The sequence below is a fragment of the Carcharhinus amblyrhynchos genome, chromosome 3 (genome assembly GCF_965287045.1).
Source record: "Carcharhinus amblyrhynchos chromosome 3, sCarAmb.v2.hapA, whole genome shotgun sequence".
Classification (NCBI taxonomy): Eukaryota; Metazoa; Chordata; class Chondrichthyes; order Carcharhiniformes; family Carcharhinidae; genus Carcharhinus; species Carcharhinus amblyrhynchos.
In genome coordinates this window covers 43,943,674-43,971,005 of record NC_137326.1, presented here as the reverse complement: position 1 = coordinate 43,971,005, position 27,332 = coordinate 43,943,674, and the positions used below count along the sequence as shown (strand labels likewise).

The following is a 27,332-nucleotide window of genomic DNA, read 5'->3' as shown; positions in this document are numbered from 1 at the left end:
GAAGAATCCCTATTGTGGCACTCAGAATCTGAAGCAGAAAGTATCAGTTAGAATAATTAATTTAATGTTAAATCATGTGCAGTAATGATCTGCCTGAGGGCAGGTGCCTAAGGGTAGAACCTCGGCACATTTCACCACGCCTTGCAGTCTTGTGTTTTTCTCTTCATTTGCTTATTGGTGCCTTCCACTTTCAATTTAAAGATCATTCCCTTCCTCCCCCTTGATCTACATTTCTTTAACCTTTCTTCAATGATCTCCCTTCAGTAAGTTCCCATCCCATAAAACAGGCTTGTCCAAGCTTTTCAGTTTCACTTGTGTGGGAAGATCCATGTTTGGGTTTTTTTCCCTCACTCAAGAGGCCAATGAGCAAATTTTGGAAAGATAAGGCTTGGCACAACAATAAGCCTAATTTTAACAAAAGGTTGAGATTTTAACGAAATAAACACTTACTGAACAAATATAAAGCAATTTTATAGGAAAATGTTGTTAAGCTAGGAAAGGGTAAGTAATAAAATTGGCCAGAGGATCAGTGTATGGGTGTGTGGTGGTGAGAGTGAGTAAGAAAGCTGAGACCGGGCGTAAGGCCGACACTCTCTCACTCCCACACTCACTCAGTCTCTTAACAGTCACCACCATACACTTGTTCATTGCTGACACCCCCCCCCCCTGCTGTGTGACTCACTGCCTCACTGCCTCTCACAAACTCACTGCCCCCGGTAGCTCACTCACTCTCTCACTAGTCCGCCTATCAGAAGTAAAAGTGAGAGAGAAAAACGACCAGTGATTGGAGCAGATGCATTAAGTGACATCCATTGAAACTCATCTTTTTGAACAGGATTTTGAAAACTGAACCATCAAAGGGCGTTGAAGGCTGTGCTTTGGACCTTTTTACTAACAATCTTCCCTCCTCCATCATCCTGAGACAAGGTTAATGCTCTTGAGTTCTCTTCAACTGACCCATTCTATCCTACTCCACAACTTCCTAGCCTTCGAATGGATACTTTTCTCAAGGTCCCTGTTTCAACACTATCCAACAAATACTCCAAATTGCAGGTTTGATTATTGTCAACTTCTCTACTCATTCTCTGCTTTGCATTAGAGAATGCATTATTTGCTGTTGCTATTCTAGTTCTGATTCTATTTTTTAAAGGTAGTAAAGACCTTTGGGCAAGATGCTCCCCGATACGTAAAGAACAAAATACAGCAGATGCTAGCAATCTGAGATGACAACAGAAAATGCAGGATGCACTCAGCATGTCTGGCACCCAGTTCTCATGTAGGATCATCAACTCTTTTCTTTTGCTTTCCCCCCCGCCCCAGATTCTGCCAGACCCACTTGAGTATTTCTAACATTTTCCTCCCTTAACTAAATTATTTGAGCTGTTGATTATTTATCTTGACCTCCGCTTTCCCATTATTTCTTCCCCCTTCATACCTTTTATCTCCTTTGCGTTGCATCACGTGCAGAAAGCAAAACAAAGTGAGGGAAAGAAAGTTGGATGAAGAGAGATGGAAATAAAAGGGACTGAAAAAGAAGTTCAATTTTTTTTAAAAAAGTCTCCAGCAATAATTAAACTCTGAAGGAATGAGCCTTGAACTTTGTAAAAGTGCATTTTCAGTCAGAGATGTTGTGTATTAGGCTGACCAAGCCATTCAAAAATGAACTAACATTTGAATGGGCAAACCCTAACTTTTTTCAAGTATTATCTGGGTATGTAGTGGTAACTACCACAAATTCACATCCTTACATGAATTTCAGTGCTGAATCTGCCACTCAAACCTGCGCATCTTTACAAACCGCAGCTTGTGGAGGAGCAGGGCACTTCAGTCAGCAGCTTCCTGACCTCAGCGTTTAACTGCATGTGTGCTGTTGCCGGAAGCTGCTGGCCAGTCTCCTCCATAATATGGTGAGCACCGGCACCCTCACTTACTCCAACCATAGGGCCATTGCCTGGATGTCATATGATGGAAGATATCAGTAATTACAATGCAATGGACCCACGCTCCATTCACTTGGACACCCCAGTACATTTTAGTATTACAATCATTTTTGTGTGAAATGTTTTCATTTAGGATGAATTGAATTGAATGAATATTTAAATGTGCCATCATTCAAAGATTTGCAAACAGGCTATTTTTAGCTACAGCTTACAGAAATCCTGGCCCATATGTAACCTTTGAGTAAACGAGTTATGGTGTTTATCAGGATTGAACTGTCATATGCTCAAATATGCATGGTTGCTATGGTGCTCATACATTGGCTGCCACTTAATTGGGAATCCAATTTGGTTTAAAAATTCCCTGCATTGTCAAGGTTAAGACTTGTTACTTTCAGGCTATTGGCACTTTTAAAGAATTGTTTTTCAATGGGTTCCAATTTAAAAATGTACCAAACGAAGTAATAATGTGACTTGTTGTAAGGCAGTTGTCAATACAGACATATTAGCACAAAAGGCTGTTCAAGAGATTGAGAAATACTTTACCTTCTTTTACCCTTTACTTTATCCTAACAAAATAGGGAATGGTAGGATAGTGGTTGTTACTGGACTAGACCTAGACAAACGACTTGGTGACATTTGAACTCATGCCTCCAAAATAGGGCAATTAAAATTCAGTTAATTAAATAAATCTACACTGAAAGGTTAGTGTCTGTAATGGTGGGCATGAAATTACAGAATTGTTATAACAATTCATCTAGTCAAAATTGCAAGCCCTTTTAGGGGAAAAGCAGAAAGGCTTTCATTTCTATAGTACCTTTCACGGCATTGATGGCAAAAGCACTTTACGGCCAATTTTTGAAGAGCAGTTACTATTGTACTTTCGGAAACACAGAAGCCAGTTTCTACACAGCAAACTCCCACAAACAGCAATATGATCGTGACCAGATCATCTGGTTTAGTGATGTTGACTGAGACAGAAATATTGGCTGGAACTAGGTCTAACTGTTCCACTCTTCTTCCAAATAGTGCCATGAGATTGCTTACATCCACCTAAGAGGGCAGCCAGGACCTCTGTTTAAGGTCTCACCCAAAAGACAGCATCACTGACTGTGCAGCACTCCCTCAGTATTGCATTGGAGTGCCAGCCTAGATTATCCTGTGTGGGGGCTGGAACCCGCAACCTTTTTGCTCAGGTGTGAATGCTACCGTCTGAACCACAACCAGCACCAAGGACATCTTCCGTCCTTAGCTGGTATGCAACTTAGAAGCATAGCAGTGTGGCTAACTCTTAACTGAAATAGCCTAGCAAGTAACTCAATTGTAGCTAACCACTGCTTGAAATTCTAAGATTAAAACCAGACCGACTATCCACCATCAACCTGGGCACCAGACACAGCTAAGGCACCTCCAGTCTGGTTGACCAGCAAAGTCATCCTCGCTTAACATCTGGGAACTGTGCCAAAACTAAGCAGCCCCACAGACCAGTCAAGCAACAACCTGGCATAATCATCATCGTAGAATCAGAGCACTCAATGATCCCCTTGCAGCATCCTTGGGTATGTCCTGTCCCACCAGCAGGAGTACTCAGCAGCGACACGGTGGCACAGTGATTAGCACTGCAGCCTCACAGCACATGGGACCTGGGTTCGATTCCTGCCTCAGGTGACTGCCTGTATGGAGCTTGCATGTTCACCCCATGTCTGCATAAGTTTCTTCCTGGTGCTCCAGTTTCCTCCCACAGTCCAGAGATGTGCAGGTTAGGTTGATTGGCCATGCTAAATTGCCTCTTAGGAGTCAGGTGGACCAGCAGGGTAAATATTTGGGGTTTTGGGGATAGAGCCTGGATGGGATTGTGGTTGGTGCAGACTCAATAGGCAAAATGGCCTTCCTCTGCACTGTGAGGATATATGGTTCTATTCTATGAATAGAAGTGGCAGCGTAATAGTACCGTTGGGAAGGAATGGTCTGGGCATTCTCTAGCAAATCAAAGGCTGGGTATTCTCTGTGTAACTCATAGAATCATAGAATAGAATCATAGAATCCCTACAATATAGAAGGAGGCCATTTGGCCCATTGAGTCTGCACTGAAAACAATCCAATCCTATTCCCGCAACTCTCATTTAGCCTGGTAATTCCTCTAAGGGGGTCAATTTAGCATGGCCAATCAACCTAATCCCCACATTTTTGGACTGTAGGAGGGAACCAGAGCACCCAGAGGAAACCCACAGATACGGGGAGAATGTGCTATCTCCGCACTGTTAGTGACCTGAGGAATTGAACCAGGCTCCCTGGTGCTGAGAGGCAGCAGTGTTCACTGCTGCACCACCGTTCCTCCCCCCGCATCTACAAGGCACAGCACTTGAAGCTGCTTACCATCCAGGCCAAAGCAGCCTGCTTGACTGGCATCCCAACAACATCCTTAAATATTTATTCACTCCGTATGGGTGCACTCTGGCTGCAGAGTGCATGATCTTCATGCAGTAACTCACTAAAATTTCTTCGACCTGATCTTCCAAATTCATGACCTGTGTCATCAAGAAAAACGAGGGAACACCACCACCACTTGCGTGTTCTCCTGCCATCCTGACTTGGGAATATATCACTGTCCTTCACTATTGCTGGGTCAAAACCCTGAAACCCTCAGCAGTACATTGGATTTGCCACATGAACTGCAGTAGTTCAAGAATGTGGTCCGCCTCCACTATCTGGGCAATCAGGTGAATAATAAAGGCTATTCTTACCAGTGACATCCACTTTCTGCTCTTTCCTAAAGACATTGATTTTTTATCAATGTCCAATTGCATAGTCACTTTCCTGTTGGCTGTGCCATCACTCCCCTACCAAGTACTCAGTGCTTTGTTTCCTAAATGAAAGCTGCATACCCGTATGAAGGTTATAGCTTCAATTTCCACTACGTACGAGTCTTTTATGAAGCACTTTATCAAAATCTTTTTGAAAACAAAAGTGCACAATGGCATATGATTTTTCACTGTCTACATGGAACATTATACTTTCAAAGACTAGTTAGTCAGGAGAAACCTTACCTTTCTAAAATGGCATAGCCGATTATTTGGGAAATCATTCTTGTGTAGATAGCTCTCAGGTTTACCCTTATCGCGTTCCCATTATCTTTTCCAAGGATTGACGAGCCCGGTATCTCTCAGCCAGGCTGTTATTAGGGGTACGTTTGGGGGAGGAGGATAATCAGTAATTGCAAGTTTTGATCATGCAGGAAGCTGCAAGAAAATCAACTCTGCAACCCTTATGGGTTTCAAAACAGCTGGCTATCTACTCGCACTGGCAGGACCTGGCGAATGTGGAGCTTGATTCCTGTACCTTCTCCTTTCCTTTTATATTGTCAACGATACACTTGACAAGAAATCAAATCTGATACTGCATTGGGGGGTGTCTGGGGAGAACAAAATGAGAGAAGATAAAAACAAAAGGATTTAGAAGTCCAGCCATACAAAAACAGATCCAGTAGTGGATTTTTGGAAATCTACTGTCAGGGCGATAGATGTTAACACTGCTAGTTAGGGGTCTCCCATCTGAGATTGAAATGAGGAGGAATTTCCCTGAGGGTCGTAAGTTTTGGAACACTCTTCCCCAGAGAGCATTCGAGGCTGGGTCGTTGATTATATTCGAGGCCGAGTTAGATTGATTTTTCATCCACAAGAACTCTATGGTGATGGGGCCAGCTCCACGGCACAGTGGCTCAGTGATTAGCATTGCTGGCTCACAACGCCAAGGACCTGGGTTCAGTTCGGGCTCGGGTGGCTGTCTGTGAGGAGTTTGCACATTCTCCCTGTGTTTGCGTGGGTTTCCTCCAGTTGCTCTGCTTTCCTCCCACAGTCCAAAGATGTGCAGGTTTGGTTGATCAGCCATGCTAAATTGCCCCTTAGTGTCAAGGGGATTGGGAGAGTAAATACTTGGGGTTACGAGTATAGGATCTGGGTGGGATTGTTGTTGGTGCAGAATCGATGGGCCAAATGGTCACCATCTGCACTATAGATTCTAAAGTGAAGTTGAGGCCACAGTCTGATCAGCCATGATCTTCTTGGAAGGGTGGAGCAGGCTTGAGGGGCTGAATGGCCTGTGCCTGCCTATCTCTTATGATCTTCGCCAAAAGCTTTGATCACTGGATTATATCTGAGTTTTTCCAGTTCAGGTTTGTCTTCTGAAGTGATGATGTATGTCAAGGTTCTTTCCTCCCCACACACACGCAGGAACATCATAAATCTTAATACTCAGTGGGTGGTAATTTTACAGTAATGTTCTGGGAAAAGTTTAAACATTCACTCTGAACTGAAGTGCTGTACGTTAAAAGCATTGTGAAACATATTTTATATTATTCTTGTAGTTCTTGCTTGACAGATTTCCATTTGTCTATTCAAATCATGAGACAGTGGATCAGGGTGATTTTAAATATGCAAATTAAAGAAGATGAAATGTTGATCTATCTAGGACCTTTTAATGAATTTTTAATATGGAGAGATTCCACATGGAAATAAATTTGTCCTATAAATATTAAGGTGCATAAACAGCTCATGTGCAATACAAGTACAGCCATTTGTCACTGCTGTTATCTTAAACATTCTCCCTTGCTCACAATCCATTTATATTGCTTTCAAATGACTGCTGTGGGATTTGTAGCGTCATCAGTCAGACTTGTAGCAAGTCATCTCATTTGCTAAATGACCACCAGCCATCACGAAATCTATACTCCAAGCTGTGAAATGTAACCTCACGATTAACCTGATAAACTGCTGCCTGATAAACAGGCTGCCCAAATACTATGCTCCTTTTGCAGGGAGAGGTGGGCGCAACCTGTCAAGTGACAATGTATTCACGGACTTTGAGGAGGAAAAGGAGATTGAAGAGACTGCAAGGACAGAATGATCAACTGGAGTGCACCTTTCAACCATTATTCACCAAATTAAAAGAAATGTATAAGTTAAACATCCATTTTATATTTGGTATAAATGCATACAAGTGTTTATGAAGAAGTTGTACTAAAACTAATGTTAATTTTGCAATTAACTGTTTTAAGCAGTGAACTCAATGTCTCATAGTTGTTTAAAAGTGGACTGTCTGATTTGTACATGGCCTCTTGAGTTGAGATAACTCTCTCGTGGCATTCAGTTTCAGCAGGGGTACTAATTGCCAGAATGGGCAGGATATTGGGGTGCAGTGAATAATGTGTGGCAGATGCCTTCCAGCTGATCATTCCGTACTATCAGCCTTTTCCTCTTGCTAGTGACATCCAGCTCCCATGAAATATATATATTAAATATAAACTTGAATAAGGTCTTACTTACTGGATCTGCCCTGTTCTATTTCCTGCAGGAATAATTTGACTGGTTAGCTTCCATTGTCCTCTTCCTTCTCTGGACTGTGAACACTCTGTTTAATTTTCTTACAGGAACCATGGATTTTTAATGAGACACAAAATGCAGAGCTTGAGCAAATCCAATATTAATGGGATAGCACAGTGGTTAGCATGCTTGAGGAATCCAAGTTCAATTCCCAGCTTGGGTCGCTGTCTGTATTTGCACATTCTTCCTGCGTCTGTGTGGGTTTCCTCCGGCTGTTCCAGTTTCTTCCCGCAGTCCAAAGATGTGCGAGTTAGGTGGAATGGCATGCTAAATTATCCTTTAGTGCCAAGGAGACTAGCTAGGGTAAATGTGTGGGTTTATGGGGATAGGGGCTGGGTGGGATTGTGGTCAGTGCAGACTCAATGGTGCAAATGGCTTCCTGCACTGTAGGATTCTATGGTTTTAAAGTTGTGCAATTCTAGTTTTGTGTAACACATGTACCTATATGTTTATTTTGTGATTAGGCAATTCACAAATTTGTTAATGCCATGTGCATTGCTGTTCTTTGAGAGTTTTCCAAATGATACACACAAATTTTTTATTTTAATCTCCCATTTTCCTCCCCATACGCTTCCTTTTCTGAAGGAGTGTGTTTCACAGGGCATGATGGCGCTCCAATACTCTGGGTTGAAGCTGAAAATTTTATGCTCTGTTGTATCAGTACAGCCCCCTGTGATATGTTACTGCACCACTGGAGAAGTAACTCATCATGTTGCAGATTGGCTGAAGTGATGTTGGTTTACAAAGTTTCACACTGTCTACCTCTCCTGGTGTCACTTGAAGCGTTGCTTGATCATAATTCTCTGAGATGACTTTCATCCTTGTATCTAAATAGTGAAATCTACAAATTAAAGCTTATTTATTAGTGTCTCAAGTAGGCTTACATTAATGCTGCAATGAAGCTACTGGGAAAATTTCCTAGCCGCCGCACACCAGCGCCTGTTCGGGTATACCAAGGGAGAATTTAGAATAGCCACTGCACCTAACCACCACATCTTTCGGACTGTGGGAGGACACCAGAGCACCAGGAGGACACCCACGCAGACACAGGGAGGATGCACAGACTCCACGCGGACAGTGACCCAAGCTGGGAATCAAACCTGAGTCCTTGGCACTGTGAGTCAGCATGCTGCCTCTCCATATAGCATCCATAATCTGTATAATTCAAAGTTGGCACTCATAGTTGGCATGGGCATTACAACGCTAATGAGATATCCAAACTGCTTTCAAGCTGTCAGAGTGTTTATACCTGTCCAGTAACTGTGAAATCCATGGATCTGAGGTTGGATCTCAATATTGATTTGAGATACTGGCGTTGTTTAAGCACTGTCTAATTTATACAGGAATTTGGTTGACTGTCAGTATAAAATTGTCCATGTAATTGGAAGGAGTATTGCTCTACATTAGTTATGTTTGACTAGGGGATTCTCTGCTCAACTTAAAGTTATTGGCAGAAGGAATGTTTAAATAAAGTATTGATCCTGCAAGAGATGTTTATGAGGGCATTCATCCTGGGTGGCAGATATTTAAAGAGATATTCAAATCCTCTCACTGAAATATATTTCAGAGAGGAGGAAAGGTAGGAAGAGCGGGGAGGACTCCCATGGCTAAGCAAAGAAGTTAAGGATAACATAAAGACAAAACAAAGGCACATTGTATTGCAAAGGCCAGTGTCACACTGGAAGATTGGGAAGCTTTCAAAAATCAACAGAGGGTCACCAAAATGAAATAAAAAGAGCAAATGTACACTATGGAAGCAAACTAGCGCAAAATATAAAAAGGAACAACAGAAGTTTCTATAAGTATATAAAGAGAAAAAGAGTGAATGTTGATCCTTTGGAAGATGAGACTGGAGAGTTTGGAGTGGGGTAAGCAGAAATGTTTGAGACACTAAGTTAATATTTTGCCTCAGTTTTCGTGGTGGAGGAATGAGTATTATCCCAATAGTAACAGAAAATGCAGATGTTCCAGAAAAGGGAGGAACTTGGAACTATCATTGTGACTAGGGAAAAAGTATCGAGCAAACTATTGGGATTGAAGGCAGACAAGTCCTCAGGACCTGATGGTCTACATCCTAAAGACTTAAAGGAAATGGTGTCGGAGATGGTGGGTCCATTGGTTACAATATTCCAAAATATTCCCATGTGGGGACAGTTCTGTTGGATTGGAAAAATGTTAATGCTCAAAAAGAGAGGGAGGTAAATTATAGGAAACTATCAGCCAATTAACTTAACATCTGGTATTGGGAGATTGTTAGAATCATTAGGAAGGAAGTAATAACAGGACATATAGAATGTCCTCGGAGTCTGCATGGTTTTATGAAGGGTAACTCATGTTTGACTAATTTGCTGGAGTCCTTCGAAGATGTAACAAGCAAGGTGAATAATGGGGATCCCATAGATGTCGTATATCAGGGCGTCCAGCAGGCATTTGATAAGGTGCCTCACGAAAGGTTAATACACAGGATTAATTCACATGGGATATGGAGTAACTTATTAGCATGGATGGAGGACTGGCTAACCAATGGAAAACAGTGTGAGATAAATGGGTCCTTTTCTGGTTGGTAAGATGTAACTAGAGTGTGCCACAGAGTTTGGCTCTCGGGGCCCCAAATGTTTACAATTTCTATTAATGACTTGGACACAGATGGCAGGTACCATAGCCAAATTTGCAGATGACACTATCCCATCTATTTCAGTAAGTTGATAAGAAATTTACAAATGAGTATTCCTAGGTTAAGTGAATGTGAAAAAATGTGGCAGATGGAGTTTAATGTGGATAAATGTGAGGTTATCCATTTTGGTAGGAAAAATTTAAAGGCAAATTATTATCTAAATGGAGAGGAGCTTCATAGAACTTTGATGCAGAGGGATGTGGGTGTTCTCGTCCATGAGTTGCAAAAACCTTGCCTGCAGGTACAGCAGGTAATAAAGAAGGAAATGGAATCTTTGCATTTATTGCTAAAGGAAAGAACATATAGTGAAGTGGTGCTGCTGCTGTACGAAGTATTCATGAGACCGCACTTAAAATATTGTGTACAGTTTTGATCCCCTTGAGGAGGGATGTAGTTGCATTACAGGCTGTTCAGAGGCGATTCACTAGATTGATTCCAAAAATTAAAAGATGTGAAGCAACTCACCATTACCACCCTTCCAGGCAGCACATTCCAAACTGTCACGACTCTTTGCGTACAAAAGTATGTGAGGAAAAAATAGAGGTGAATTACCTCACATTCTTCTAAAAAGTACCTGGATGAGCGCTTGGCACACCGTAACATCTAAAGCTATAGCCCAAGTGCCAGTAAATGGGAATAGGTGGGAAGTCAGGTGTCTTTCACATGTCAGTGCGGATGGGCCAAAGGGCCTCTTCTACATTGTATGATTCTATGAGGTGTTGACTTATGAAGAGAGATTGGGCAATTGGGGGCCTATACTTTGTGGAGTTTCAAAGAATGAGAGAAGATTTAATTGAAGTGCACAAAATGATGAGGGGAGTTGACAAAGTAGACGTGGAGAAGATGTTTCCTTTTGTAGGGCAGTCTAGAACAAGAGGTAATTGCGTTAGTATCAGGGTTGTGGGTTTAAAGCAGTGATGAAGAGAACTTGGGTGGTACGGTGGCACAGTGGTTAGCACTGTTGTCTCTCAGTGCCAAGGACCTGGGTTCAATTCCCGGCTTGGGTCACAGTCTGTACAGAGTCTGCACATTCTCCTGTGTCCTCCGGGTGCTCTGGTTTCCTCCTACCCTCTGAAAGACGTGCTGGTTAGGTGCATTGGCCATGCTAAATTCTCCCTCGGTGTACCCGAACAGGTGCTGCTGTGTGATGATTAGGGGATTTTCACAGTAACTTTATTGCAGTGTTAATGTAAGCCTATTTATAAATAAACTTTACTTTTTACTTTAAATTACTTCTTTCAAAGGTTTGTGAACCTGTGGAATTCCTTACCCCAGAGCCTGGAGAATGCCAGGACTTTGAGTAAATTTAAGGAAGAGATGGACAAATTTTTGATTAGTAAGGGTTTGAAAAGCTATGGTGAACAGGCAGGTAAGTGGAGTTGAGGCTGAGATAGGATCAGCCATGATAGTATTAAATGGTGGAGGGGCTGAATGGCCTACTGCTCCTCTTATGTTCTTATGATCCTCGTGCTCAATTTTTATTTTTCAGTTAATATTGTATAAAATATTAATGAATGATGCAGCTAAGAATATTGTAATGAAATAGTGTGGTGCAATTGTTAATAAATAGGGAAATTGAAACGTTTTCTTTTCCCCTGTAGGTCAAAGAAGCTTGTATCCTTGGCTGAGTCATTGCAGAATGTAAAAGTCACGAAGAATGATTTGGGCTTCGAACTGGAGGAACTGGAGAAAGCAGCACTATTAGTTCAGGAGGAAGAAAATGAGACCAAACCAGGCAGTGGTCCCCAGTCAGAAAGTGAGACAGAAGAGGATAATGACTCAGAGGAATCGAGTAGCTCATCCTTTGATGAAGAGGAGTCCGATTCATACGAAAGTGATTCATCTAATGCGAGCGGTCCTGAGGAGAGGCACAGAGAGGGTTTGTGCGACAGAGCAGAGGCTGACTGTGTAACTGAGGTAAAGGTTAAAGAGGATTTGGTCAAATCGAACTGTGGCGAGGGAACTGTGCACATGGATGCCACACTGCATCTGGATAAATGCCCATTGGGGGAGACTTCCACTGTGAAATCACCTCCGGGAAGATTGATAGAAGAACTTGGAGATCAGTTGCAGTCAGTAGGGTTTTCAGAGCACTGTGAAAAATCTGCTGTTGAGAATTCAGAGCACAAACCAACAAGCCTGCCTCTTCAGAGTTTGGCACAATATCAGCATTCACAGACGACCTCACAGCAGACTTTCTTAGAGGTGTCTCCTAAGAGGAATTGCCTGCTGCTCCTTGCAGATCCTGATAATACTGAGGATTTTACAAATCTGGCATGAATCCAAGTTGCGTGCGAGAAAAGAACAAACTGATTTATGTGCAAGTGGCTGAGAAGCTGGTCAGTGTGCTTGTCAAATCGCTTCAGATGCGGTGAATTTGCCCTTAAATGCTTTGGATTGTTTTCACATATGACCAGATATTTTAATGTGTATAACTAGATTACACCTATCTCCAAATTAAATGTGTTGTCGTAATTGCCTCTGCTGGTGCATTGTGTGGTGATGTTAAATCATCACGCGGTGTTAGTCGTTTTATCATACAGATTAGATTCGATTTGGATCACAGTGCTGGTTATTGTATCTAGCTTAAATTTTATTTTATGATTACCTTTTTTCTTTAAACCAGACATTCCTCAAGCAGAATTAAATGACCAATCTGTGGCAGCCCTATAGTCAGCATGTCATCATCTTAATGAGCAGTGCTGTGGAGTGAATGCAGGTTGGAGACAATGGATTCCCTTTGCCCTTAGATGCTTATCCCATGTAGGATGTTGCCTGTGAGCAGATTGCCACCTTGTTAGCTAGGGAATTGTGTGATGGAAGGGAGACTTAAAAGACAGGAGAAGTGATTAAAAAGTTGAGGGGTGGGTAAAATGACAAAGATAATTTACAGTGTAATGTGGAACTGCTGGGACAGGAGCCGAGCAGACAATCCATTTGTGCAAATGGTGTCACTCAAATCTTGATACTGAGAAAGGTGCAGTGCTCATTAAAGTTGTTGTCAGAGCAGACTGGAACCTACAAAGCACTCATTATTGAGGAGGATGTGAGAGATAGAGAGAACGAGAGGAAAGTGGATTGCACCAATTTCAATTCCACCAAGTTTAACCATTGAAACTGCGTTATGGAATGAAATCCGTGTTTCAAACTGACGGTAAACTCAACTAATTTGCACACAGCAACCTGCCAGAAATACCTTGTGTGTATCGTGACCATTTAACAGTTGTCCCAACTATCTATTAATGCTTCAGACTTAAATAGACATTTAAGGAACAACTTCTGTCTTTACAGATTGTCTGCAGCCTGTCCCCAATTATAGCTCTTGAGATATTTCTGAAGAATTTACATAACGCACCTTGAATTAGGACGGCTGTAAATTTTGAAATATTGGAATCATGCGGAAGCAGTGGGGTGGTAGCTGGACTTGTAATCTAGAGGCCAAGACTAATGTAGATTCAAATCCCACCATGGCAGCTGGTGAAATTTAAATTCAGCTCATAACCTGGAATGAAACACTAAGCAATGGTGATCATGAAACCCTTGTTCATTGTTGTAAAAACCCATTTGGTTCACTAATGTCCTTTAGGGAAGAAGGTCTGCCGTCCCTACCTGATTTGACCCGACATGTGATTCCAGACCCAGAGCTATGTGGTTGACTCTTAAATGCTCTCAGAAATAGCGAGGCAAGCCAGTTGTTTCAGAAATATTGATCATGAAACAGAACAGCCTTCCCAGCATTGACCGAGGCACCAAACATGACACTGCTACATCCAGATTAACTGTGTAAAGTCCTCCTTACAAATATCAGGGCATGTCCAAAAATTGGGAGAGCTGCTTCACAGATTAGTCACACATCCACCTGATGTCGTCATAGTCATACTCACCAATTGATACCTTACAGATAATGTCCTGGGCACCACCATCGCCTATCTTCGAGTATGTCCTGTCTCATTGGCAGGACAGCCACAGCAGAGATGGCGACACAGTGATAGACAGTTGGGAGGCAGTTATCTGGGGAGTCCTCAGCATTGACTGTGGAGCCCATGAAGTGTCAAGCCTTCAAGTTAAACATGGGCAAAGAAACCTGCTGCTGCTTACCGCATACTGCCTGCCCACCACATAGCTGGTGAATCGGAATGTTTGAATGTTGAGTATGACAGATGAAGTACTGAGGGTCACAAAGAACACAGAGTGTAATCTGGGTGGGGCCTTCAATGTCCATCACCAAGAGTGGCTTGGTAGCACCAATACTGACTGAGCAGGCTGAGTTCTTAATGGCAGGAGCTGCTATACTGGGTCTTTGGCATGTGGTGGGAGAACCAACGAGTGAAAAACTTACTCAACCTTGTCTTCAATCCATTTGTCACAGTTACAAATGACGAAATCCTGTGTACACATATGCTCCACTATGTTGTGCGGCACTACCACCATGCTAAACAGATCTAGCAATTCAAAACTGGGCATACCTTGAGGCATTGAGGAATATCAGCAGCAGAATTGTACTTGACCACAATCTGAAACCTCATGAGCTGATATCCTCCACTCTTTACCACCAAGCCAGTGGAACTTGTGTTCAGTGACTTGTGTGAGAAGATATGCCAGAAGCAAAGTAGGCACACCTAAAAATGAGGGGTCAACCTGATGAAGCCACAGAGCAAGACTATTGATGTGTCAAACAGCAAGTCATCAAGCTAAACGATTTCAAACCAATGGATCTGAGCTCAGCAGTTTTGCCACATCCAGTTGTGAATGGTGGTAGACAATTAAAGAGCTAACTGGAGAATCATAGAATCCCTACAGTGCAGAAGCTGCCATTCAGCCCATCAAGTCTGTACTGACCACAATCTCACCCAGACCCTATTCCCATAACCCCACGTATTTACCCTGCTAAACCCCCGACAGAGTCAATTGTGCACAGCCAATCAACCTAACCCGCACATCTTTGGACCATGGGAGGAAATTGGAGCGTCCGGAGAAAACCCATGCAGATATGGGGAGAACGTGCAGACTTCGCACAGACACTCACCCAAGCCAGGAATCAAACCTGGGTCCCTGGCACTGTGAGGCAATAGTACTAACCACTCTGATACTGTGTCGCCACACATCCCCATCCTCAATGATGGGGAATCCCAGCACATCAGTGCTTAAAACAAAGCTGAAGCACTTGCACCATCGTCAGCCCAGTGATCATCCTGGTCATCTCCTGTAGTCTCCAGTATCAGAGGTGCCAGTCTTCAGCCCGTTAGATTCATTCCATGTGTTATCAAGAAACTGCTGAAGGCACTCGATACTGCAGAGGCTATAGGCCCTGACAACATCCTGGCAATAGATTGATTTGATGCTCCAGAACTAGCCATGCCTCTAGCCAATCTATTCCAGTATAGCTACTACATTGGCATCCAGCCAATAATGTGGACAATTGTCCCGATATATCCTACATATGGAGGTGTTCGCTGATGACTGCACGATGTTCAGCACCATTAGCAACTCCTCAAATACTGAAGTAGTCTATGCTTATCATGTGCTGCAAGATATTGACAAGACTTGGGCTGATAAATGGCAAGTAACTTTCATACCTCTCACGTGCTGGACAATGACCATCTACAACAAGAGAGAATCCAACCATCTCCCCTTAACAATCAGTTGCATTACCTTCACTGAATTACCTTCCCTTTACCAACATCCAGGGGGTTACTATTGACCAGAAACTCAATTGGACCAGTCATAGGTACTGTGGGCTGCAGGAGCAGGTCAAAGGCTGGGAATTCTGTGGAGAGTAACCTACCTCCTGATTTCCCAAAGCCTGCCCACCATCTACAAGGCACAGATCAGGAGTATGATGGGATACTCTTCACTTGCCTGGATGAGTACAGGTCCAACAGCATTCAAAAAGCTTGACAACATCCCAATCAAAACAGCCCATATGGTTTGGTTTGAGTTGATTTAGTATTGTCACATATATTAGTAGACAGTGAAAAGTATTGTTTCTTGCACTGTACAGACAAAACATACCATACTTAGAGAAGGAATGATGTGGAGATGCCAGCATTGCACTGGTGTGGGCACAGTAAAGTTCACAATACCAGGTTAAAGCCAGGTTGTGAAGGAGCAGCACTCGGAAAGCTCGTGATGTAAATAAACCCTATTGGCCATAGAGAAGGAAAGTAGAGGGCACAGAATGTAGTGTTAAGGGTGTTGAGAAAGATCAACTTAATACAAGGTATTACAAACCTCTGATGACAGCAGGGAAGAAGCTGTTCTTGAGTCGATTGGTATGTAATCTTAAACTTCTGCATCTTCGTCCTGAGGAAGAAGGTGGAAGAGACAATGGCTGGAATGGTTGGGGTCCTTAATTATGTTGGCTGTTTTTCTGAGGCAGCGGAAAGTGTAGGCAAAATCAGTGGATGGGAGGCTGGTTTGCATGATGGACTGGGCTTCATTCATCACCCTTTGTAGTTCCTTGCTGTCTTGGACAGAGCAGGAGCGATACCAAGCTGTGATAGATCCGGAAATAATGCTTTCTCTGGTGCACTTGTAAAAGTTGATGAGAGTTGTAGCAGACATGCCAAATTTCCTTAGTTTTCTGAGAAAGTAGAGGCATTAGTGGGCTGACCTAGCCAGAGTATCAGCATGGAGGGACCAGGACAAGTTATTGGTGATCTGGACACCTAGAAACTTGAAGCTCTCAACTACTTTCATTTTGTCCCTGTTGACATAGATAGGGGCATGTCCTCCTGAAGTCAATAACTATCCCCTTTGTTTTGTTGACATTAAGGGAGAGATTATTGTCATCACACCAGATCATCAGATTCTCTATCTCTTTCCTGTACTCTGTCTCGTCATTATTTGAGATCCGACCCACTGTGGTGGTGTCATCAGCAAACTTGAAAATTGAGTTGGAGGGGAATTTGGCCGCACAGACATAGGTGTATAAGGAGTATAGTTAGGGGGCTGAGAACACAGCCTTGTCGGGCACTGGTGTTGAGGATGATCGTGGAGGAGGTATTGCTGCCTATCATTAACTGATTGTGGCCTGTTGGTTAGGAAGGCTAGGATCCAGTTGCAGAGGGAGGAACTGAGCCCCAGGGCACGGGGATTTGAGCTGAGTTTTGTTGGAATAATGGTGTTGAAAGCTGAGCTGTAGTCAATAAATAAGAGACATAGTTGTCTTTGTTATCCAGGTTGAGTGTAGGGTCATGGAGATGGCATCTGCTGTAGATCTGTTGCAGTAAGAGATGGAACTGTCATGGATCCAGGCAATCCGGGAGGCGGAACTGTTTCGTGCCATGGCTAATCTTTCGAAGCACTTCATAATGATGGACGTCAGAGCCACCAGAGATAGTCATTCAGGCACGCTGCTTGGCTTTTCTTTCGTACAGGGATTATGGTAGCCTGCTTGAAGCAGATAGGATCTCACATTGGTGTAAAGAGAGGTTAAAGATGTCTGTGAGTTCCCTTGCCAGCTGGTCCACAGCCCTTGCCCCTTAAGTATTCACTCTCCCCCCATCACTGATGTAACGTATCAGCAGTGTGTACTATCTACATAATGCACTCCAGCAACTCCCCTGTGCTCCTTTGCCAGCACCTTTCTAACCCATGACCTCCACCACCTAGAAGGACAAGAGCACCCGCCTGAAAGTTTCCCTTGAAGCCACTCACTATCCCGACTTGGAACAATCATGCTGTTCTTTTACTGCGTCTGGGTCAATATCTTGGAACTCCCTTTCTAACATAGCACATGGATTGCAGTGGTTCAAGAATGTAGCTCACCATCCCCTTATGGAGGGTAGTTAGGAATGGGCGATAAATGCTGGCCTAGCCAGCAACACCCACATTCCATGAAAGAATACATTTTAGAAATCCAGGCAATATGTTTCTAGGTTTTTCTGATCTTCCTGTCCTTTCATAATCACAGGTTTTGCTCGGAGGCAAGAAATCAATGTGTCGGGAGTAACTGATACATGTGTCCCTTGTGAGAATGATGACTATTGCATTTCATGTGAAAAATCTGATCAAGCGCCTGGCATTTCTCCTTTTGTTCTGAAGTATTATTGAACAGTTCATTGAGTATTCTGGGAGCCAGTGCTCACTTGAGAAGTGCAGAAATTTAGGGCTGCTTGTTCTCCGGAAAAATTGTCCCAACGTTCGAGCAATCTTGCATTTTAAAATTGGAATGTGAGTAGTTTTGACATCCTACCACTGGGTGTCATACTCGTAGCTCTACAAAGCTCATCACGGATATGATAACATTAAAACATACACTTTTTATTGTGACGCTAGTTACTGAGTTGTTCCAACAGCTTTATTTGTAATTGCTTGCAACTGTTAACTGGATAACCCATGTTGTTCCCCAGTTGGTGGCTGATTCGATCTTCATAGTGCTGAGTTTATTAATCCAACCATGTAGAAAACCGTGAAGTAGTATTAAACATATCGAAAAGTCCACTGTTGGAATTTAACCACTGTTTTTGTTGCCCATTCTGCATAGTGACTTTAATCACAAACAAAATGATAATTTTCCTAGATTTAGCCCAGCCCCACCCACGTTGTTAGACCTACAACAGCAAAGCCTTGCATTTATATAGCACCTTTAACTCCCCAAATTTTTAACTGTGGCTCAGTTGGTAACATTCTCGTATTGAACCAGTAGGCTGTGGGTTCAAGTCCCACTCCAGAGACTTGAGCAGACTGGCCCCTAGGTGATGTGTCATCTTCCAGATGGTACATTAAACCAAAGCCTCATCTGCTCAGAGGGACGTAAAATATCACACGGCTTTATTTTGAAGAACAGACAAATAACATTTGACCAATAGTTAGCAGGTAACATCACTAAAAATAGACTATCCTGTGATTTTCATATTGCTGTGTGCGTGACCTAGCTTTGTGTAAGTTGGCTGCTGTGTTTCTCACATCACAGTTACAGCTACGCTAAAAGAAGTAGTTTGTTGATTGAAAGAGCTTTGGGATATCTTAAGGCCTTGGAAGGTGGTACATAAATGTAAAGCTTTCCAACTTTGCATCTGTAAGTGACAGGACCTGAGTTGTTTTGGTATGACTCGAGGCTGCAGCAAGTTCCCGGGGAAATACATGTCAAACAGACACATGACCCCGATTGAATAGATCTTTCTGCACGCTCTGTTAGAAAAATAAACGGCCGAGTACTCCAAACCATATCTTGGTAAGTGAGTAAGACTGTGTGACAGTTTTTGTGGAGCCATGTTTCAGTTTTATATATATTGTATTTTATAAATACCCAAATTAGTTTAAATAGTTGTGCTGCACGGTGGTTAGCACTGTTGCCTCATGGTGCTAGGGACTTGGATTCAAATCCTGACTTGGATCACTGTTTGCTCATTCTCCCCATGTCTGCGTGGGTTTCATCCGGATGCTCTGGTTTCCTCCCACAGTCCAGAGATGTGTAATGTGAATTGGCCGTGCTAAGTTTTCCCTTAGTGTACCTGAGCAGGTGCCGGAGTGTGGCGACCAGGGGATATTCACAGTAACTTCATAGCAGTGTGAATGTAAACCTACTTATGATTAATAAATAAACTTCAAATGTTACTTTAAATGGGTGACCCTCTGCTTCATTACCTGGTAAATCTGCCATGTTTCATACCCTGTCTTTGGAATTAGATGAAAATAAACCAACTTTTCAACCTATTTAAATAAGACCCTTGTCAGACCCCACTTGGAGTACTGTGCGCAGTTCTGGTCGCCTCACTATAGGAAAGACGTGGAACCTATTGAAAGGGTGCAGAGGAGATTTACAAGGATGTTGCCTGGATTGGGAGGCATGCCTTATGAAGATAGGTTGAGGGAGCTGGGACTCTTCTGCCTGGAGAGACGAAGGTTGAGAGGCGACCTGATAGAGGTTTATAAGATGTTGAGAGGAATAGATAGGGTGGATTCTCAGAGGCTATTTCCCTGGGCTGAAATGGTCACTACGAGAGGACACAGATTTAAGGTGCAGGGAAGCAAGTACAGAGGAGATGTTAGGGGTAAGTTTTTCACTCAGAGGGTGGTGAGTGAATGGAATCGGCTGCCGTCGGTGGTGGTGGAGGCGAACTCGCTGGGATCTTTTAAAAGACTTCTGGATGAGTATCTGGGATCTAATGGGATTGGGGGTTATAGATAAGTCTATGGCTTAGTAGGTATAGATGTGATCGGCGCAACTTGTGGGCCGAAGGGCCTGTTTGTGCTGTAGTGTTCTATGCTCTATGTAAATGAGTGTCAATTTGTTTCATAATGGTGGCTTTCTGTCTAACTGGATATAATTGATATTGTAATTAAAAGTTAAACAAGCCCAGTGCCTCATATAATGTATATATGTTGCTCCATAGCGAAAGAAAGATATGATCTTATCTCCAATCCTATTTATCCTGAGCTTTGTGAAAGCTAGTTTAGTAGGTAAATCAGTGGGAATCTGTCAAATTAATAGCAGCGATAAACCAGTTTTCAAGTGTATGGTGGAACAGATTCATTGCAGTAGCGATGCCTGCAACGATAGAGCTTCACTCAAGTCCACAATCCAAATCTGAACCAGTAACAACAGCATGCTTTATAAGTTTTGTATTCATCATGCTGTAAAATGACACACAGCGGTGATAGAGAGCCACTGGAGCATCCTGAATTGACCTTCTCCAAGACCCATTTAAAGGCTCAGTCCTTAACAATGGAGTAAAGGTAATGGTGCTGGGTTCAATGCATGATGTAATACACATTGCTGCCATTCTATCCTTAGTAAAAAGTCTGACAACACCAGGTTTCAGTCCAACCGATTTATTTGATAGTAAACTCACTAGCTTTTGAGGGGTTTCCCTCTTCTTCAGGTGAATGGAGAGTTCTGGCCTCAGACAGAGCATATAAAGCACAGACAGTTTACAGATTACTGATTCGAATGCGAATCTTTACACCTAACCTGCTGTTCAAGTCTTAAAGTGGCTAACAAGTCTTAAAGTTAGCCACTTTAAGACTTGAACAGCAGGTTAGGTGTAAAGATTTGCATTCTATTCAGTAATCTGTAAACTGTCTGTGCTTTATATGCTCTGTCTGAGGCCAGAACTCTCCATTCATCTGAAGAAGGGGCTAACCTGAAAGCTTGTGAGTTTACTATCAAATAAATCGGTTGGACTGAAACCTGGTGTTGTCAGACTTTTTACCCAGTCCAACGCTGGCATATCCACATCATTCTATCCTTATCCACTAATGTGAATCTTGACCCTTTTGTATTTGCACATTGTGTATTCGGGCATATTCTCGAGCAAACTGGAGCGTCTAGTATGCTCATCAGCTGTGAAATGAGACACTGTTCATTAACCCGACAGACTTTCTCAAGTGGAGCACATGCGAGTGGCACAATACCATGACTGTACAACAGTGTCACACTCTGGGAACTGCAATCACTCCACAATCAGGTGGAACCTACTCCAAAATACATAACCCTGATTGTTTGTTTCAGTGATGTGGAGATGCTGGCGTTGGACTGGGGTAAACACAATAAGATGTCTCACAACACCAGGTTAAAGTCCAACAGGTTCATTTGGTAGCAAAAGTCACTCTTTTACTATCAAATAAATCTGTTGGACTTTAACCTGGTGTTGTGAGACTTCTTAGTGGGTTTGTTTCAGAGCAGGCCTAATCCAGAAGCAGTGCAAGCAATAAAAAGTCCAGCTGATTCATGAATTGTACCTCCCAAAATAAATTGTAGTGTCATCATGTTGCACAAGACCATTGGGAAACAAGTCATTAAAAGTGCAATTAATGTGGAAACTGGGTCTGCTAATGATGATGATGTAAGATAAAGGCAAGATACTGCAGATGCTGGAAGCTGAAATAACAATAGAGAATGCTAGAGAAACTCAGCAGGTCAGGCAACATCTATGGAGAGAGAATAGAGCCAATGTTTTGAGTCAGGATTACCCCTTGTCAGAGTTGATGATTACATAAATTTGTTTAGTCACACAGGATCATGCAGACCAGGTAGAACTCAAACAGGATCCCTGGTTTGGATGGTGGTGGGAGCACTGCAATTAGAATATTAAATTCAAAAGCAAGAAATGTTGGAAACAGGAAGGAAATCAGATAGCATCTATGGAGAGAAGTGGGCAGGGTTAATTCAGAGTGATGACCACTTGTCAGAAACATTGATGTAAAGTCATCAACCTGAAATATTAGTCTTCTCCTTATAATTTTAAAATGTTCTATTAAATCTTGCCTGCTTCTCTGCCAGTAGAAATTGGAGACCGTCTCAAATCCCTCTTTGCTGTAGTATCCCTGTCAACATATGGTTGAGTGTGTGACCTACTTTCTCTTTTGCTCCATCTCTTTTTTATAATGAGGTTCCCAAAATGGCAATAGTATTCTGACCTAACCAACTTTGCTGAACTCCACCATGAGGCGTAGTCACTTTTAAAAAGGACTCTGAGGTCAGTGCCTTCTTTGTTGACTACAGCTTAGGTGAATTAAGTATCGGCAGCCTCCAAGTACTTTGATTTTAGTTGAACTTGTAACATAATAATAGCTGGTGTGAGAAGAAGTAATACAACAATTTGGTAGGAAGCCTTACTGAATTGCAGCGCTGTGTTACAGTGCAGCAGACAGAGCTTTATTCTGAATATAAAGCGCATTTCATAATGTAGGAATGATTGATAATGACTTGAGGTCAAATAGAATATTCTCCCTTTGATGGCTGTTATTCTCATTCCACACAACAAACAACAAAAACACTTAAGCAGAGGTGTCAAACAGAGAAGATTCCTGTGCACAGCTGCTGGACAGCAAATCGCGGCTGAATCTCCATGTTAGAAACCTTAGAGTTTTTTCCATCGTAATCCTGCCAAGGTACAGGGGACTTCTTCCAGAATTAAGATCTCTGAGCTTTGACGGACAATCTACTGTAGAGGATATGCTTTTCTTCTCTAAACGCAGCACATATCTTTTGCATGACCATGTTAGCAAAAAAGAGAATATCTTGGAATTGGAAGCAACCTTATTGACATCAGCACAGAATTCTTTAGGGAATAGGAGGCAGAGAACAAAGGTTCTGGGTATATACTCTAAGTGTTCAGGATATGACATGTGACGTTCCTCCGGGATCTGCACTAGATCTTCAGCTTTTCATCATATAAATGATTTAGATGAAGGAGTGGAGAGATGTACACCGAAGGTTTCTGAAAACAAGTTAGGTTGCATTGTAAATAGTGTCAATTGGATCAAAACATTCCAGCTGTACTTTCATTGATGAAGTGAAAGGGCTAAACTGACAAAATGCTGTTCAATATCAGGAAGTGTGAAGTCGTCCACTTTGAACATAAGGAAAAATAGGCCTAAATATTTTCTACATGATGAGAAACTAGGAACCACAGTGGAGTAGAGAGATTCAATGGACAACGTATGAATCAGTAAACACCTAGTAAATAGGTACAAAAATAACTAATACAATAGAATGGTTGCTTCCTGTCAAAATGTTTGGAATACAAAAAGGTTGGAAATAATACTGCATTTGTACAAAGCTTTAGTTGGACCAAGTCAGAGTTCCATATTCAGTTCTGGGCAGTCAATTTCAAGAAGAATACATCAGTCTTAGAATACGTGCAGCACTGATTTAGCAGAATAAATAACAGTAGGGCTAAGAAGGTTAAATATTGAGGAGGGCTTGAAAACTCAAGTATGGAAGATTAACGAGTGATCCAGTTGAGAAGTTGAAGATGATTAATGGATCTGAAAGGGTAGTTCGAGAGAGACTATTTCTCAAGCTGGTGCGCTCCAGAATGAGGAAACATAATTTCAAAATTGGAGCTCAATGAAACATTGTCAAGAAACACTTGTTCACACGAAGAGCAGTGAAAATCTAAAACTGGTTCTTCAAAAGGCTGTTGCGTCTTGGCCCTGAAAATGTCAAAACTGATTTTGGTCATTTTTGTTGGGTAAGCATATTAGGAGACATGAAAACAAAGCAGTGGGATGGAATTAAGATACAGATCAGCCAAGGTCTAATTAGATTGTAAAATAGATTTGAAAGATCTACTTCTGTTCCAATGTTCCTGTTCTGTTAATGACCAGTGCTTATAATAAATTGATACCGAGGTCATTCTCAAAGCATCTATTGGGTGATAACATACGTGTTAGAAGAAGAGCAACATTGGGACTGTATCATTGAACCCACCACTTACCCCCGGCTCACCACCCCTGCACCCATCTAAAATGCCTTGCTTAAATTCCCCAGTTACACAGCATAAAGTGATATGGTATTAGGTCCATTTCAGCGGGAGAGCAATGTTGGCCACTCTGTTTGTTAGCTGATGCATTTCAAGTGATGATCAGCTGCCGTAGGCATTTGTCTATTGCTGCTTGTATATTGCTGCTTTATGACTGCAATTTTAAGAATGAAAGGGCATGTGGAGTGGTCTTTCCTCCCATGTGTAATTTATAAATTGTTTGGAGGATTACTTTAAGTTTTAAAGCTAAAACATAATCCTTTCCTTTTCACATCTGAAATATTCATTTGTCTGAACTCTACAGATGCTGCCTGACCTGCTGAGTTTTTACAGCATTTTACTGTTATTATTCCAACATCTGTAATAGTTTGCTCCAACTTTAAAACATTAGTATCTCACAGAGGCAACAGCGATTATGTATAACATCAGCTTCTTTCAGTTCCTGTGTGAAACTTTGTTTCTGAGCTATCACTGAGCCAACCGACATATTTGGCATTAATGCAGAAGATTATGCTTCACTGATGCCAGTAGTGTGTGATGGAGACACAAATCATTAGAAATATAGAAGATAGGAGCAGGAGGATGCCATTTGTCCCTTCGAGCCTGCTCCGCCATTCATTACAAAGAACAAAGAACAACCCAGCACGGGAAACGGGCCCTTCGGCCCAACGAGCCCGCGCCGCCGCATCACCCTACACCTGTTCTACCCTGCATGTCTACGAATGGAACCCCTAACTTAGCCAGATTCAGGGAGGAAATAGTGTCAATTTGGTAAAAACCGATTAGCCTAAGAGCACATCTTTGGGGTGTGGGAGGAAACCGGAGCGCCCGGAGGAAACCCACGCAACCACAGGGAGAATGCGCAAACTCCCACAGACACAGGCCCAAATCCATGTATCTGCACAGCTAGCAGTGCTAGTCACCGAGCTGTTGCGGCGCCCGTCTACCGGTCCAGGATCAAGCACACACACCGACACGAAGTACTAGGCCACTCCTGGAACTTCCAAGAGCAGCCCACGCACGACCCGCCGTGTGCATGCCCCTCGTTTGACACGAGGTGGACCTCCACCTGTGGAATAAAGACAAAAATATTAATCTTACAGCCTGCCTTTCCGGTGTCTCCCGAGGTTTAACCCTATTTAATAGCCCCTACCATATCCCTCCATTCTCGTTTCACTCATGTGTCTATCTAACTGCATCTTAAACGAGTCCAACGTTCCTGTCTCCACCACCCTACTCGGTAGCGCGTTCCAGACCCCCACAACTCTCTGCGTAAAGAGCCTTCTTCTCACCTCCAAATTATACCTCTCCCCCCTCACCCTTAAATGATGACCTCTCGTGTTCGTACCCAGTCTAGGGAGCAGTCTCTCACTATTAACTCTATCTATTCCCTTCAGTATCTTATATACTTCTATCATGTCCCCTCTCAATCTCCGTCTTTCCAAGGAGAATAGTCCCAGTTTCTTCAATCTCTCCTCGTAACCCAGTCCCCCCATGCCAGGCAACATCCTGGTAAACCTCCTCTGCACCCTTTCCAGAGACTCCACGTCCTTCCGGTAGTAAGGTGACCAGAACTGGACGCAGTACTCCAAATGCGGTCTAACCAACGTTCTGTACAACTGAAGCATTAGACGGCAGCTTTTATACTCTATACCCCTTCCTATAAAGGCTAACATCCCATAAGCCTTCCTAACAACCTTCTCCACTTGTGACGCAACCTTCATGGATTTGTGAACCTGCACTCCCAGGTCCCTCTGTATGTCTATACTCCTAATCGGCCTACCTTTTATCACATAGCTCCTCTCTGCATTATTCCGTCTAAAATGCATCACCTTGCATTTGTCAGGATTAAATGCCATCTGCCACCTATCTGCCCACTGCACCAACCTATCTATATCCTGTTGTATCACCTGACAATCCAGTTCCGTACCCGCCAACCCTGCCATCTTGGTGTCATCAGCAAACTTGCTGATCACACCACCTACGCCCTCTTCCAAGTCATTTATGTAGACTACAAAGAGGAGAGGTCCCAGTACTGAGCCCTGCGGCACACCACTGGTCACTGGCCTCCAGCCCGACAAGGTCCCCTCCACAACTACCCTCTGTCTCCTATTTCCCAGCCAGTTCTCAATCCACCTAGCTACCTGGCCTCGTATCCCATGCGCCTTAACCTTTTCTACCAGCCTACCGTGAGGGCCTTTGTCAAACGCCTTACTGAAATCCATATAGATGACATCAACGGCTCTCCCATCGTCAACCGTTTTTGTCACCTCCTCAAAGAATTCCACCAGATTCGTAAGGCAAGACCTCCCTCTAACAAAGCCATGTTGCGTATCCCTAATCAGATCGCAACGCTCCAAATGCTCATACATCCTACCCCTAAGTATTTTTTCCATTAACTTCCCTACCACCGACGCCAAACTCACCGGCCTATAATTCCCAGGGTTATCCCTACTACCTTTTTTGAACAACGGGACCACATTTGCTACCCTCCAGTCTTCTGGGACCTCACCTGTGTCCAAAGAAGAGACAAAGATTTGCGCCAGAGGCCCAGCAATTTCATCTTTCACCTCCCTAAGCAGCCTGGGATAAATCCCATCAGGCCCCGGAGCTTTATCCGTCCTTACGCTACCTAAAAGCCCTAGCACTTCCTCTCTCGTAATAACTATATCCTGCAACTGAACCTCCGCTCCCTCCAAGAGACCGCACGATTCCGAACCCCTCTCCTTCGTGAATACCAACGCAAAGTATTCATTCAGGAGCTCCCCCATTCCCTCCGACTCAATACACAACTGTCCACTCTTGTCCCTAAGAGGACCAATTTTCCCTCTAACTACTCTCTTGCCTCTAATATAGGAATAAAATGCCTTTGGATTTTCCTTAATCCTACCAGCCAAAGCCATCTCATGCCCTCTCTTCGCCCTTCTAATTCCCCTTTTTAGCTCCCTCCTACTCTCTGTATATTCCTCCAGCGCACTCTCTGTACCCATTTGTTTTGACCTAACATACGCCTCCCTCTTCTTCCTGACCAAGTCTTCAATATCCCCCGTAATCCACGGCTCTCTAATCCTACCTTTCCCATCCTTTTGCTTAACCGGAACATACCTCCCCTGCAACCATTTCATTT

General features: G+C 43.0%; 1 protein-coding gene across 1 annotated transcript in view; it reads left to right on the top strand.

Moving 5' to 3' along the window:
* The window catches only part of shq1 (SHQ1, H/ACA ribonucleoprotein assembly factor), a 133,700-nt gene extending 121,237 nt beyond the window's left edge, over positions 1-12,463 (top strand). The window contains exon 12 of the mRNA XM_080186320.1: positions 11,591-12,463. Coding sequence (XP_080042446.1) covers positions 11,591-12,269 — 679 coding nt within the window. The 3' untranslated portion in view covers positions 12,270-12,463. The remainder of the gene's footprint in view (positions 1-11,590) is intronic.
* The last annotated feature ends 14,869 nt before the right edge of the window (positions 12,464-27,332 follow it).